This window comes from Tripterygium wilfordii, chromosome 1 (assembly GCF_013401445.1).
Source record: "Tripterygium wilfordii isolate XIE 37 chromosome 1, ASM1340144v1, whole genome shotgun sequence".
In the NCBI taxonomy this organism is placed as follows: Eukaryota; Viridiplantae; Streptophyta; class Magnoliopsida; order Celastrales; family Celastraceae; genus Tripterygium; species Tripterygium wilfordii.
In genome coordinates this window covers 10,345,911-10,358,226 of record NC_052232.1, presented here as the reverse complement: position 1 = coordinate 10,358,226, position 12,316 = coordinate 10,345,911, and the positions used below count along the sequence as shown (strand labels likewise).

General features: G+C 40.5%; 4 protein-coding genes across 8 annotated transcripts; 2 read left to right on the top strand and 2 right to left on the bottom strand.

Moving 5' to 3' along the window:
• The first annotated feature begins 76 nt into the window (after window positions 1-76).
• LOC120007239 (WAT1-related protein At3g53210-like) lies at window positions 77-2,455 on the top strand. 2 transcript variants are annotated; one of them, XM_038857465.1, is made up of 7 exons: window positions 77-236; window positions 382-607; window positions 684-746; window positions 831-947; window positions 1,046-1,448; window positions 1,590-1,741; window positions 1,943-2,455. In XM_038857465.1, exons 2-7 carry the CDS (start codon window positions 390-392, stop codon window positions 2,118-2,120), a joined length of 1,131 nt encoding a protein of 376 aa, XP_038713393.1. In that variant the 5' UTR covers window positions 77-236; window positions 382-389; the 3' UTR covers window positions 2,121-2,455. The 2 variants fall into 2 exon arrangements, with proteins under 2 accessions (XP_038713393.1, XP_038713429.1); XM_038857501.1 differs by lacking the exon at window positions 831-947.
• Window positions 2,456-3,247: 792 nt separating this feature from the next.
• LOC119997035 (CDK5RAP1-like protein) lies at window positions 3,248-6,351 on the bottom strand. Its single transcript, XM_038843810.1, has 3 exons — window positions 6,005-6,351; window positions 4,444-5,501; window positions 3,248-4,088 (listed from the first exon to the last, which is right to left on the bottom strand). The coding sequence occupies exons 1-3, from the start codon at window positions 6,304-6,306 to the stop codon at window positions 3,574-3,576; spliced, it is 1,875 nt and encodes a 624-aa protein (XP_038699738.1). The 5' UTR covers window positions 6,307-6,351; the 3' UTR covers window positions 3,248-3,573.
• Window positions 6,352-6,521: 170 nt separating this feature from the next.
• Window positions 6,522-9,338, top strand: LOC119997057 (probable ubiquitin-conjugating enzyme E2 16). Of its 2 annotated transcripts, none has more exons than XM_038843835.1 (7): window positions 6,522-6,658; window positions 6,774-6,877; window positions 7,112-7,214; window positions 7,340-7,403; window positions 8,425-8,513; window positions 8,706-8,811; window positions 8,898-9,338. In XM_038843835.1, exons 1-6 carry the CDS (start codon window positions 6,629-6,631, stop codon window positions 8,799-8,801), a joined length of 486 nt encoding a protein of 161 aa, XP_038699763.1. In that variant the 5' UTR covers window positions 6,522-6,628; the 3' UTR covers window positions 8,802-8,811; window positions 8,898-9,338. The 2 variants fall into 2 exon arrangements, with proteins under 2 accessions (XP_038699763.1, XP_038699772.1); XM_038843844.1 differs by having other exon boundaries at window positions 8,706-8,823.
• A 774-nt stretch (window positions 9,339-10,112) lies between these two features.
• LOC119997043 (50S ribosomal protein L7/L12) lies at window positions 10,113-11,860 on the bottom strand. 3 transcript variants are annotated; one of them, XM_038843827.1, is made up of 3 exons: window positions 11,099-11,860; window positions 10,527-10,530; window positions 10,113-10,411 (listed from the first exon to the last, which is right to left on the bottom strand). In XM_038843827.1, the coding sequence occupies exon 1, from the start codon at window positions 11,679-11,681 to the stop codon at window positions 11,100-11,102; it is 582 nt and encodes a 193-aa protein (XP_038699755.1). In that variant the 5' UTR covers window positions 11,682-11,860; the 3' UTR covers window positions 10,113-10,411; window positions 10,527-10,530; window position 11,099. The 3 variants fall into 3 exon arrangements, with proteins under 3 accessions (XP_038699755.1, XP_038699748.1, XP_038699744.1); XM_038843820.1 differs by lacking the exons at window positions 10,113-10,411; window positions 10,527-10,530 and adding an exon at window positions 10,598-10,615; XM_038843816.1 differs by lacking the exons at window positions 10,113-10,411; window positions 10,527-10,530 and adding an exon at window positions 10,602-10,619.
• Between the last annotated feature and the right edge of the window lie 456 nt (window positions 11,861-12,316).

The window sequence follows — 12,316 nt, the reverse complement described above, 5'->3', positions numbered from 1 at the left end:
ATGTATTACTCGTAAATAATATAGGTCGATTAAATTTTGAGCCGAATCCAATATAAAAATAATGTAAACTAAAATCTGCGACCTCTCACTCACCTGTAGAGCTAAGAGTTGTCTACTCTGTACCCTCTCTGGAAGAGAGGAAAAATACTATATTATTGCAGTCTTACGTATGAATGGAGATGGTCAAAATTGTGTTTGAGATCGCCATTATTGAGCTTACAAGCATCTGCAAACGAGTAAGTGTCCCTGCAACACCCAAGTAAATTATTATTTCCATTTCAGTCAAGTGAGTCGGATTAAACAGCCATGGCAAGCCTGGTGCTATGGTTGGTTTATACTTGCTCTTTATGTTAATTTTTTTCTTTTGACATCTGGGTTCAGCTGTTCCAATGGCCGGAACTGGATCCTCACTCACCAAGAGAATGTTTTCAGTTCCTGATCATGCCAAGCCCCACATGGCCATGGCAGTATTTATGCTTGTTTACTCAGGAAACCATGTCTTCATGAGAGCTGCACTTGATATGGGTGCAAGCAAACTTGTATTCCCTCTTTACAGGAATATAATTGCACTGGTTTTTCTGGTTCCCTTCGCTTATTTTGTAGAAAGGTAGGCAGTTGTAGTATATAATATGTTCTGCCTAAAGTGTTTGATTTCTTTACAGAACCCTAAGTTGTCTTTGCAGGAAAGATAGGCCACCATTGACTGTTTCGTTAATAATTCAATTCTTCCTCCTCGGCCTTGTTGGGTATGGTAGATTTAAGAAACTTTTGATAAATTTAAGATTTAATTCAAGAAACTTGTAGATTGAAGTTCTCATTTTGTGTATCAGAATTACATTAAATCAAGGATTCTACATCTTTGGCTTGGACAACACCTCGCCCACATTTGCTTCTGCTCTAGAGAATGCTGTCCCAGCTGTGACCTTTATCTTGGCTGCCTTGTTCAGGCAATCGACATTTCTCCTGCTCTGTCTTGAATTAAAACCCTAAATTTGAATTGGGTTTTGTTGTTATCCACCAATATTTTGTATTTTCTGCATTACAGATTAGAGCAAGTGCAGTTGAACAGCAAAAATGGTGTAGCTAAGGTGCTTGGAACTCTTACTTCTGTAATTGGAGCTTCTGTCATAACACTTTACAAGGGACCAACCATTTTTGGCCTGAATCTTCCTTCAAACCAATCGAATTTTCTGCTTTTATTAGGAGATGCAAAGGGTAAGAATTGGACCTTGGGTTGCATCTGTCTCATTGGACACTGTCTGTGTTGGTCCAGTTGGATTGTGCTACAAGCATTCATCTTGAAGAGATACCCAGCTCGGTTCTCAGTCTACTCCTTCACTTGCTTCTTTAGTGTTCTGCAGTTTTTGGCTATTGCAGCCTATATTGAAAGAGATTCACAAGGCTGGCGGGTCGCCTCTGGTGGTGAACTCTTTAGTATCTTCTACGCGGTTAGTACTTTTACCTCATGGCTTGGGTCAATGCGCGCACTATTGCAGGCTAGTTGAGTTTGTGATACCTGTTCAATAATCCTTCCTGAAAATTTCATTATATATAATAACAATAGCATAGTATTTTTATATTTCTTGAAGGGGTTGGTTGTTTCGGGGATTGGATTTGGAATACAAATATGGGTGATAGAACGGGGTGGCCCTGTGTTTGTTTCCGGGTATTTGCCTTTGCAGACATTCCTTGCAGCTGTAATGTCATCTATTGCTCTAGGTGAAGAATTCTACTTAGGAGGGTAAGTAGCATCACCTCAAAAATCAATCAATTGCTCTATTTTGGCTTGTTAAAAGCACATTCTTCTGGTATTTGTGAATATTATATCCTATATTGAAAAGTCCAATTAGTTCACAATCAGAAATTTAGATTTCAACTCTATGAAACATGATTTATGGAATAGTTGGTTAAACGTCGACTTTTGTTGTTCGAATCAAATCAGGATTATTGGTGCGGTGCTAATCATGGCTGGACTGTTCCTAGTTGTCTGGGGAAGAAGTGAAGAAAGCATGCTTGCTGCAGAAAAGATAGCACCTTCATCAACATCTGGAAGCAACTGTTTGGTAGGTGCAGGGAAATCCAGCCTGGTCCGGCCATTACTGCCCACGTCTGTCGAGTGATATGAAGCATATATTCAAAAGTGAGAAAACACACCCTGCAGTGTGTTTTCAAATTCGTGGCAGGTCCTGTTGGCTCGCAAATTTTCCACAAACTTCATCAACTTGCGGCATTTTCAAGGGAGCTCACAAGGGGGAAACCTTCTAAGGTCCTTCATGAAGATAATTTATATGGTATGCATGATGTTCAATGTGCGGATTAAGATGAATGAACTCATGATAGCATACAATAAAATTTACTCTTGCTTCCATAGTCTCTTGTGGAGTTTTTTTTATTGAATCCCTGTAAGGAACTTAAACTGAGTGGAACCAAGATAATACAAGCTATGTGAAATCTACATTGAGATGTTGAAGAGGTTAACTCATATCCTCCCTCCAGCTCTTCACTCTTCTTCTGGATACCAGTTTATATTATGGATCCACAAGGAAACGGCTGCAACAGCTTCGTTTTCATGGTTACGATGCCAAGTAAGTATAATAGGCATGCTTTCGATTCTTTATCTAAGCGCAGCATGCCCAAAGCTTGCTAAGGACTGGGCCATTGAGGCTAGGCCAACTTTCATGTTCCTGAAAGAAGGTAAAATTGTTGACCAGGTTGTGGGAGCAAAGAAAGAACAGCTGCAAGCTACTATTTCAAAGCACCTTGCTACTGCCTCTGCTTGATGATGATAACTTGCATTATGTGCACGTAGAAGAGGATGTAACCTCACTTTATGTTTGCTTATTCTGGGGCTTATTTTTATTTTGTTTAGATAAGAGTCCTATAAAGCGTGATACTTGGCTTGGCTTTGGTCATAGTTCAATGCCAGAAAGTAAAATGATTCTATACGTTTTGATGTATACTTTTCTATTTTGTGCGGGCGTAAAGCTCGGACTGCCAAAGCATACAATATGTAGACTAAACGGAAACCCATGTGGAAGAAATGTGGCTCTTAATCTCTTCTTGGAAGTGAGGAGGCCCACGAAATCAAGAAAATTCCAGGTAAGTTGGTTTGAATTCTCAACTTGAGCGTCATCCGCTTTTAACCTAGTGGGCTAGTGCTATGTGGTCAAGGATTGTGACATAAATGTTTACAAACAAGAAGTTTTATCACCCATTACGTAGCTTTAAGCCTGTTTCAAGAAAATAATAGGGGGGAACAACAACCCTTCATGAAACGAATCAGTTCAAAATCCTACAGCAGCAAAATTCACATTAACAGTAATCTCTATAAGCTTATAAGGCTAGGCAGTAAAAATACTGCAAATGTCACGCCATAACACTGAAATACAAAAATGCAGTACGACTGAGTAGTCCAAGTAGTCGCCGCGTGCCATCTTGACATTTGTACCATAACCTTCTCTGTTTCTACCACTTTAATGAGAAGAGCTACACAATACACATGCATATATTTACACACAACATCTTTGATCTAGCATCAAGAAGTTGCTTCCATGTTGAGAATGAATGTAGATTTCAACTGCTGCTTGCACTGGCGACAAATGCTTCTTCATCCATGTCATTGTAGAATAAGCTCAATTTAGTTATGGCAAGTGCCTCCCCTGAGAGTGATGCTCGAGTAGATTTCAATATACGAACTTCAACAAAATCACCAACTATTGGATTGCGTGAACTAGTATTATCCTCATACCGAAGTGGCAATGCCATGTTGGTAAATGAGACTCTATGGCCTCTATCACTTTTGCCAATAAGCTCGGTCTCTGGAGCTCTCTTGTTGGACCCCTCAACCAACACAAGTTGGACAGTGCCAACCTTGGAGTCATAGAACTGACCTGTACTCCCACGGAAAGTCTCAATGAGTTCTGTCAGCCTCCTCTGCTTAACATCCTCAGGAACATCATCAGCATAGTTCCTATGAGCATGGGTTTTCTCTCTCATGCTATAAGCAAACATAAATGCCATATCATATCCAACAGTTTTTATAAGACTTAGTGTGTCTGCATGCTCTTCCTCCGTTTCTCCACAGAAACCTGAAAAAGTGAATAAAATTAAGAGCCACTCAAGAAACACAGATCCAAATAAGCACTATGAAAATGGTCAAGTTTTGACACATTGGCAATGAGCATTAGGACTTAGGAGTTGATGCGTGTACTTCCAAATTTTAAAAAAAAAATATTTTGGCTTCCCAAAACAAGTTATGGTTTCCCCCAACAGAAAAGATATAGGCAGGCAAGTTAACTGAGAATTTGCATGTCTATGAGAAATGTATTCATAACTACGAAACTGAGACTTCTGCCAGTACATCCATCCCACAAACTCATCTTGCAAAGTTTCAAATACAGGGAAAAAAATGCATACAATAACAAATAGAATAAGACCTCTTACCACATATGAAATCACTGGTCAACGCCACATCTGGAACAATTCTCCTAATTTTTTGCACAAGATCAAGATATGCCTCTCTAGTATAACCCCGGCGCATTCTTTGAAGAACAGTGCTATTCCCTGACTGTGCAGGTAAATGGATGAGGTTGCAAATGTTATGCCTGTCTCGCATCAAATACAGTAACTCATCAGGGAAATCTTTAGGATGTGGGGATGTGAATCTAAACCGCATATCTGGAAATTCTGTAGACAGTCTATCTAAAAGATCAGCAAAACGTAAACCCATTGTCTTCACCTTGCTTATGCTGGAAAAGCCTTCGGCATATTGCCAATTTGTTCCTGGTTCAACTTCCTTCTCAGTGCCAGATGCATCATTATAGCTATTCACATTCTGGCCCAAGAGCGTTACCTCCTTCACACCTTCTTTCCAAAGTTCTGCCACCTCCTTTACTATTGAATCGACAGGGCGTGATCGTTCTCTGCCTCGGGTAAAGGGAACAATGCAAAACGAGCACATATTATTGCAACCCCGCATCACCGAGACAAATGCGGTAACTGAATTTTTGGAGATTCGAACTGGACTTATATCAGCATAAGTCTCTTCAAGAGATAGAAGGGTATTGATACCCTTTTGACCATAATCTACCTCGTCTAATAATCGGGGCAAGTCCCTGTAAGCATCAGGCCCACAGACCACATCGACCATCTTATCTGCATCAAGTATCTTTTCCTTTAACCTCTCAGCCATGCATCCCAATACAACTACCTTTGGAGGGTGTAGAGATTTGGACCTTCCAGTAGCGACATTGCTCTTCCAGTGCCTTTTTAGAAACCAAAAATAATTAAGTCTCTGCCATACTTTTTGTTCAGCATTGTCCCTAATTGCACAGGTATTGATGAAGATGATCTCAGCACTCTCAGGATTCGGCATAACTTCATCATATCCGGCATTCTTCATTACAGATAAAACAATCTCCATGTCATTAATATTCATTTGGCATCCATACGTTTCATGATATATTCGACCTCTTTTTACAACTTCAGAAGCTGGTACAGTGCTAGAGAAAGTATAAAATAAAAATTGGAAATATAAGCTCTATCATCCGAAAACGGAATAATATGGACAAAATTGTGTAGAACCATTCAAACAACATATAGGAATCTTCATGAAAAAGATTAACCAAAACTTGCTCACTCAGGTAAAGAAAATGAATTAAGCCAGAAAATTTTGACTACATTTACAAATTGATCTCCCTTTAAAGCATTATGCAAATCTACCTTAATGGGAATTTTCATATGAACATTGGCAACCGGCAGTATGATTTTTATTCAGCATTGGTTTACTTGTATTTTTGTTCCAAACAATATTTACACGGCTACCATCTTATCTGATCCTCATACTTCAAGAGTTCCATTTGTGTTATCTGAAAGTAAATCAATTCATTTTGGAACAATTAAACTAATTCAACAGCAAATTTGTATTTTCAAGTAACTTGTTATGTCGCAACGAACGGAATGAAGCTCAACAACATTAATGGCTCTTGAAGATGTGAGTACTCACTCGGGGTTGGTTTGGGGCGTGACAAGAGCAGCTTGAGTAATGAAGTCCCGAAGACTCGGGCCCTCCGAAGTGGCGGCGGTGGAGAAACAGAGGTGAGATTGCGACACATTCTTGGATAGATTGACAGAGAATCTCCTACTATTGCGCTGCCGTGTCGCCAAATTGCAATATGATGCGTAGTTATCTGAGGAGAGGAGCCTCACAGTAGAATAGCGAAAGTATCTTCCATGGATTCTGAGTCGCAGAGCACAGTGAGGTTGGTAAAGGATTGCAGAGAGGGAGGACGATAGAGAGGATGCCATCGAACTCTGTTGTGCGGTGCGCCTCGCTTCGTCAGGACTAGGATGGGGGTGTGTTACCCCTAGAGGGTGTAATTCGGGCCGTGGGCCGAGAGCCCTGCCCCAAACCCTATATAAGGGCTGGGCTGGGCCTAGGATGGACATTGTTCAAACGACATCGTTTAAAGGAACAATTATATTAGCATAAAAATAGGAAGAGAGAGAATAAGGATATGGTGGGGTCGCCCTCATAAATTGTCGCTGGGTTCAACTTCGGCGAAGCTCCAATTCACAAGCTGTCTCTTTACTCTGCGAGTCTGAGCCATTGTTGAGAGACCAGACCATCATGACCAGCTCCTCCGCCAACGCTCGCAAGGTTAACCCTAACTTCTTCACGTACACAACTTTTTACATATGTATGTATGTCTGTCAAAGTTTTGTGGTTTTTGATTTTTGTTGATGGTGGAGGGACAATCTGACTGTAATTGCAGACGCTGAGTAAGATCGCTTGCAATCGGTTACAGAAGGAGCTGCTGGAATGGCAGATTAACCCTCCCTCCGGTTTTAAACACAAAGTCACCGATAATCTTCAAAGGTTTCATCTCTTCGCCTTCTATTCCTTTGGAAATCTTCTTTAGTACGCTTTATGTGCGTCTGCTTAGAAGAAAAGAGGCGGTTTCCTGTGTTTTGGCCGTCTCGAGCTCTGTTACTTTTTTTTTTCTTAGTATTTGAGGAATCTATGTTTTGTGTGCTTGATGGTGTTTGCTTTTATGCAATTTTTTCTTATAATTTCTTTTGGGATTGGGGTTGTGTGGATTTTGATGTCAAGATGGGTTATTGAAGTAAATGGAGCATCAGGAACGCTCTATGCTGGTGAAACCTATCAACTTCAGGTTGATTTTCCTGAGCATTACCCTATGGAAGCCCCTCAGGTTTGCTTAATTGCTTCTTTACTCTCTTTTGTTTTTGTTTTTATGCAGACAGAACTTGTAGGTTGAACATTTTGTTGTATTTTTTATGATGGTATTTTTTTTATTTCGATGTTGAGTCTTAACAGATTATATTTCTTCATCCTGCCCCGCTGCATCCCCATATATATAGCAATGGCCATATATGTTTAGGTAATGGTTTGGGGTTGCTTTCAATTTTGTTTATCATCTTCTTTAAATGTATGCCTCTTCGATGCAGTTTTTTCTCGCTTTTGCAGTGTATGCACATTTAGGGTGTAGTAGCATTGACTTTTGAATTCATGCTGCGTTTTTGGTTGGAAATTTTGTATTATATTTCAATGTTGCTATCTTCCATCACAAGTTACTTGTTTGTTTGTACTTTGTTGGTCCTTCTTTCTTTTTTTCTGTGATTGATTTTGAAAGTAATAGGCTTCTTTCTAGGTTACCTGTTTCGATCCTTGCTCAAATTTATTTAGGCTTTCTTTCGGGAGATTTCTGCCTTAATGTTGCAGGTCTATAGAAATTTTGACTGTTTTTTCACATTCAATGCTTGCCCTCTGCTTAATATACAAAATTGAAAGCCTTCTAATTCACTCGACATGCAAGAGGTCAGACTCCTGTCTGCCTTTGAAACATATGAGGGTAATGAGGGGTGATTTCTGTAAAGGGTTTGTTTACTGCCTGGTGGACTATACAACAAATGCATATTGACTGAGTTCTTATATAATTTGTGATTCATACTAGACGAGGATTATACTATGTATGGCCAGTGAAAGGATCGTGGATTTGCATCTGCAAGCTCTCTGCATTTGCCTTGAAAGTATATTTACTGTTACATTTTTGCTTCCATTTGTATATGCGCTTGAACAATTACCAGGTATAATGATGTGCATTCCAGGAAAACAAACTGAATGTAATACTCACAAAACACCAGTCTTGCTAACATGCACGTGCTAATTCACAAATTCTGCATTCTAAAAAATAAAAGATGCACAACTTCATCCTGCAAACTTTTGATTTCCTACCTTGTGCTCAATTTGGAATCAAGAGATAGGTTGTTTTTCCTGAAAGATCTTGGACCGGTGTATTACAGGAGTGTTTATACGTGTTACTGTTCATGTGATTGCCTAAGTCAAATATGCTGCTAATTATCCTTGCATCAAGACTGATATTGAATTTATTGTCTGTCTAGATATTCTATATGATTCATGGTCTCCCGCCATGACAGTCAGTTCCATTTGTATGAGCATTCTCTCAATGCTATCAAGCTCGACTGCGAAGGTTTGAATTTACACTTTTCAATTTTCTCCAGGTCATACTAGTCATCATGTTTGCTCAGGGAATTGAATATTTTTGCAAAAATTAGGGACTTGCGCTCCATGTTTTATGGATTGAAATTATGAGGTTGTAAGTCTAAGGGGTTAGGCACTGCTTATTGGACATTTAGTTTGATGGATTCGAATGTGTTTGCAGCAACGCCCTGAAGACAATGATCGTTATGTAAAGAATTGCAGAATTGGAAGATCCCCAAAGGAAACCAGATGGTGGTTCCACGATGATAAAGTGTAACAACTAAGGGGTTAGGCACTTGGTAATTGATATCATGCTTTCCATTATAATATGCATATAAGACATTTAGTTTGATGGATTTGCATTTGTTTGCAGCAACACGCCCTGAAGACATGATTGTTATGTAAAGAATTGCAGAAATGGAAGATCCCCAAAGGAAACCGGATGGTGGTTCCACGATGGTAAAGTGTAACGACGGAAGAAGTTTCGGTCATTTGGTATAATAATCAAAGTAGATGACTACCTTTGAAGTAGATGAGTAGGAAAACACAAACATAAGAGAGATGCATTCAGAGACTGCGACCTTGGTCTGAATGCATCATGGCTCCTGGAATGGCAATGGCTGTTATCTGTAAAGGAAGAGGGAGAATTTGAGTTTTATGTGTGAGGAACGAATTCGGGTCGTTATGGTTAATTACTCAAGTCTAGATATTCAGTATCTTGTTAGCACATGAATTGCCATCCTTATCATATTACATGACCAGTTGTGTGGATGTTGTATTTCTGGTTTATATAGGAAGTATACTTCACTAATAATCCCCTCCTAATTATACGATTCAGTTTTAGCATAGAAAATTTTGATGTGTTAATGATGGTAGTCGTGCTCAGGTGACTGCATTATTAGGTATCCATCTGTGGGGCCTCGCATTTCCGAGCTTACTAGTGGGGAGCGTAACCATGGAAAATATCTCAAGTGCATTGGGCCAAAATCTCTCACATTCTGTCAACTTCTCATCTTATTCTTCTCGTATCTCTCAATGGGTGCATGGCTGTGGGCTCCGGCGATGGCGCTCTCTCATTGCCATTAGGAGTTTGTCTGTTGTGAAGCTGACATTTTTTTCCCCTGTTGTAACAGAGGCTGTTTCATTTAATGTTTTTGGCAGACTTGAGCTGAATTCAAGAGCATAGAATAGGCAGATGATGACCATGAACTCGCGTGGGCGAGAGCTGCAGTATTTTTCAGAGCCATCACCAGGGGGTTTCCAGGGCTTGAGCGGAATCGAAGGTGGGGGCCTTGACCGGCTGGAACACACCCCAGTTACTAATTGATACGGCCCACAAGATCCAGACATCTGAGGGCTTGAGACGGAATCAAAGGTGCGGGCCTGGCCACTCCAAATGAAACTACTGTTTTTTGTCCTTGTTGGGCTGGAACACAGCCCAGTTACTAATTGGCACGGCCCACAAGATCCATCGAAGGCCCAAGATAGACGGATTTTTAACTGTTTACTGCTTCGGCTTATTTGCCCTCTCTAACCCCGTACTCTGATTACCTGAGACCAGTCTCCATCCCAGAGCCATTCCCAAATATAAAGAGCAAAAACAAACTTCAGTACTCAAGCTTACATTTTAAAATTGAGCCAAAATCTCAAAATTATGCCAAGTGAGGAACGAAAACTTGGGATTCGGCGGCAAAGCCGTCTAATTAGGGGTTAAATGAAAAGAGAGAATGTCCAACCTATTAGTTGAATCAAACATTGGAAAACTGCAAGGTACAATTTCTAGAGTTACTTATCCAGCTGCTGCATTCATTGTTGTAAACAGTTCCACATACATCAGTCTCCATCACCCTCTAACTAACCATTCTATCACTGAAGCCCTGCAGCCAGTGTGAGCCACTAAAAGCCACATGCTTGGGTTCATGTCTTTCACGACAATTATCAGCTTGTATTCAAAACCAAATGAATCTTTAACATCATTGCTACTAGACTAACCACTTACAATCACACTGCGAGCCTCCCACCCTCAGCCACTACCTTTACCGGCTCACTGCTTTCCCTCTTCGAATCAATAACCAGCCACCACTCACCAGACTTTCTAGCATGTATGTGCACAAAAGTAAATTCAATTAAACTTCTAAATCAAATTCATCAGTCATTTTTATATTAGCTCAAATACCAAAAACAAATGCAAATCGTTTCCCATGGCTACTGATTTAAAGATAGCTTAGACCCTGCAGAAGAGAAAAAAGACTACTGCAGATTATCTGTTTGCTCTTCCTAATTTTACCATCCACCATGAATGATCTCTCTTGCATGGTTGGCAGAAGCAGAATTTACCCATATTACATATTACAACACCCCTTCTCTGTTTCTAATTCTTCTAAGCTTCAGGAGGTGAAGTATTCATAAACTCAAGTAAGCATTACAAGCAGTGCCTCAAAGTACTCAAAGTAAACTTAAACGGTAAGTATAAAATGGGAGTGCAGTATCAAACACCACAGATTTCATCATTACCAACAACAAGAAAAAAAAGAATAAGCACAAATGAGAAGGAATTGTGTCAGTAGTCAGTACCTCACTCCATAGAAACCTTGGCGCCAACCTCCTTCATCTTCGCAATAATCTTTTCAGCCTCCTCTTTCGGAACGCCCTTCTTCAAAAGAGTGGGCACCTTCTCCACCAAATCCTTGGCCTCCTTTAATCCCAAATCCGTGAACGTTCTCACCTCCTTAATCACCTTGATCTTAGCTGCAGCATCGAACGCTTCAAGCTTCACATCAAACGCCGTCTTCTCTGCAGCTACCTCCGCGCCACCGGGCTTAGCAGCGCTCTTTGCTCCAGCTGCTCCAGGAGCAAAAGACATCCCCGGCATCATGACCGCCATAGTCGGCATCTCCTTGATGTCCAACTTTTCTCGAAGGACCTCCGTGAGGTCAGCGACCTCGAGCAGTGTGAGACCAGAAAGTTCGTCCACTATCGCGGCTACACTCTTGGATGGTTCAGGTCTTTGTTCCTGTGCTGAAGATGTGAAGCCACGCGTGACTACCGGAGATTCAAGCTTCGATTGAATTGAGAGTGGAAGACTGAGGTAAGGCTTTTGAGATAGGGTTTTTTGGATCCGTGATAACTGTGGAGAAATGAGACGAAAATACCTCATTTCCTATACTTTCTTCTGTATACTAATTTCCGTACAATGGAAGGAACTGAAGATATAATAGCATTTATTGAGAGCTGATTGAATTCGGTGAATCCATTGATACGGAGCTTCAACAGAAGACAGATACAGAGATAAACCCTAAAGCTAAAGACGAAGACGGCTTTGGTTATTCTATAATCCCTCTGATGCCCCTTTCGTTCGATTCGACTGGTTAATGGGCCGAGCCTGGCTGAACGTTGATTGACTAATTGAGATACTCTATCAGTATGAACCGGGCTTGACTTGTTTACAATGGGCTGGGCTGAGGTGCCAATGACACCTCCCGTCAACTGAGTTTTACAAGGGATGGTCAACTCAAATTGGGGTGTCTTTAGTAAAAGGTGGGGTGTGACTAAAGTTTTCCATTCTTGTCTCTCTTGTGAAGTGTTTAAAGCTGGTATCATAAACCAAAATGAGACTAATTAAGGAGTATTATTACAGATGAAATTGCCATTCCATTACCCCTACTAGAAGGCAAATCCAATGAGGCCCTAAACCCAGACATTTACATTGACATTCCATCAAAAAATAGCCTTTGAAACCAATTTATGATATGCTTCCAATGAAAAAGTTCAGTTGAGAAATTATTGGGTTTG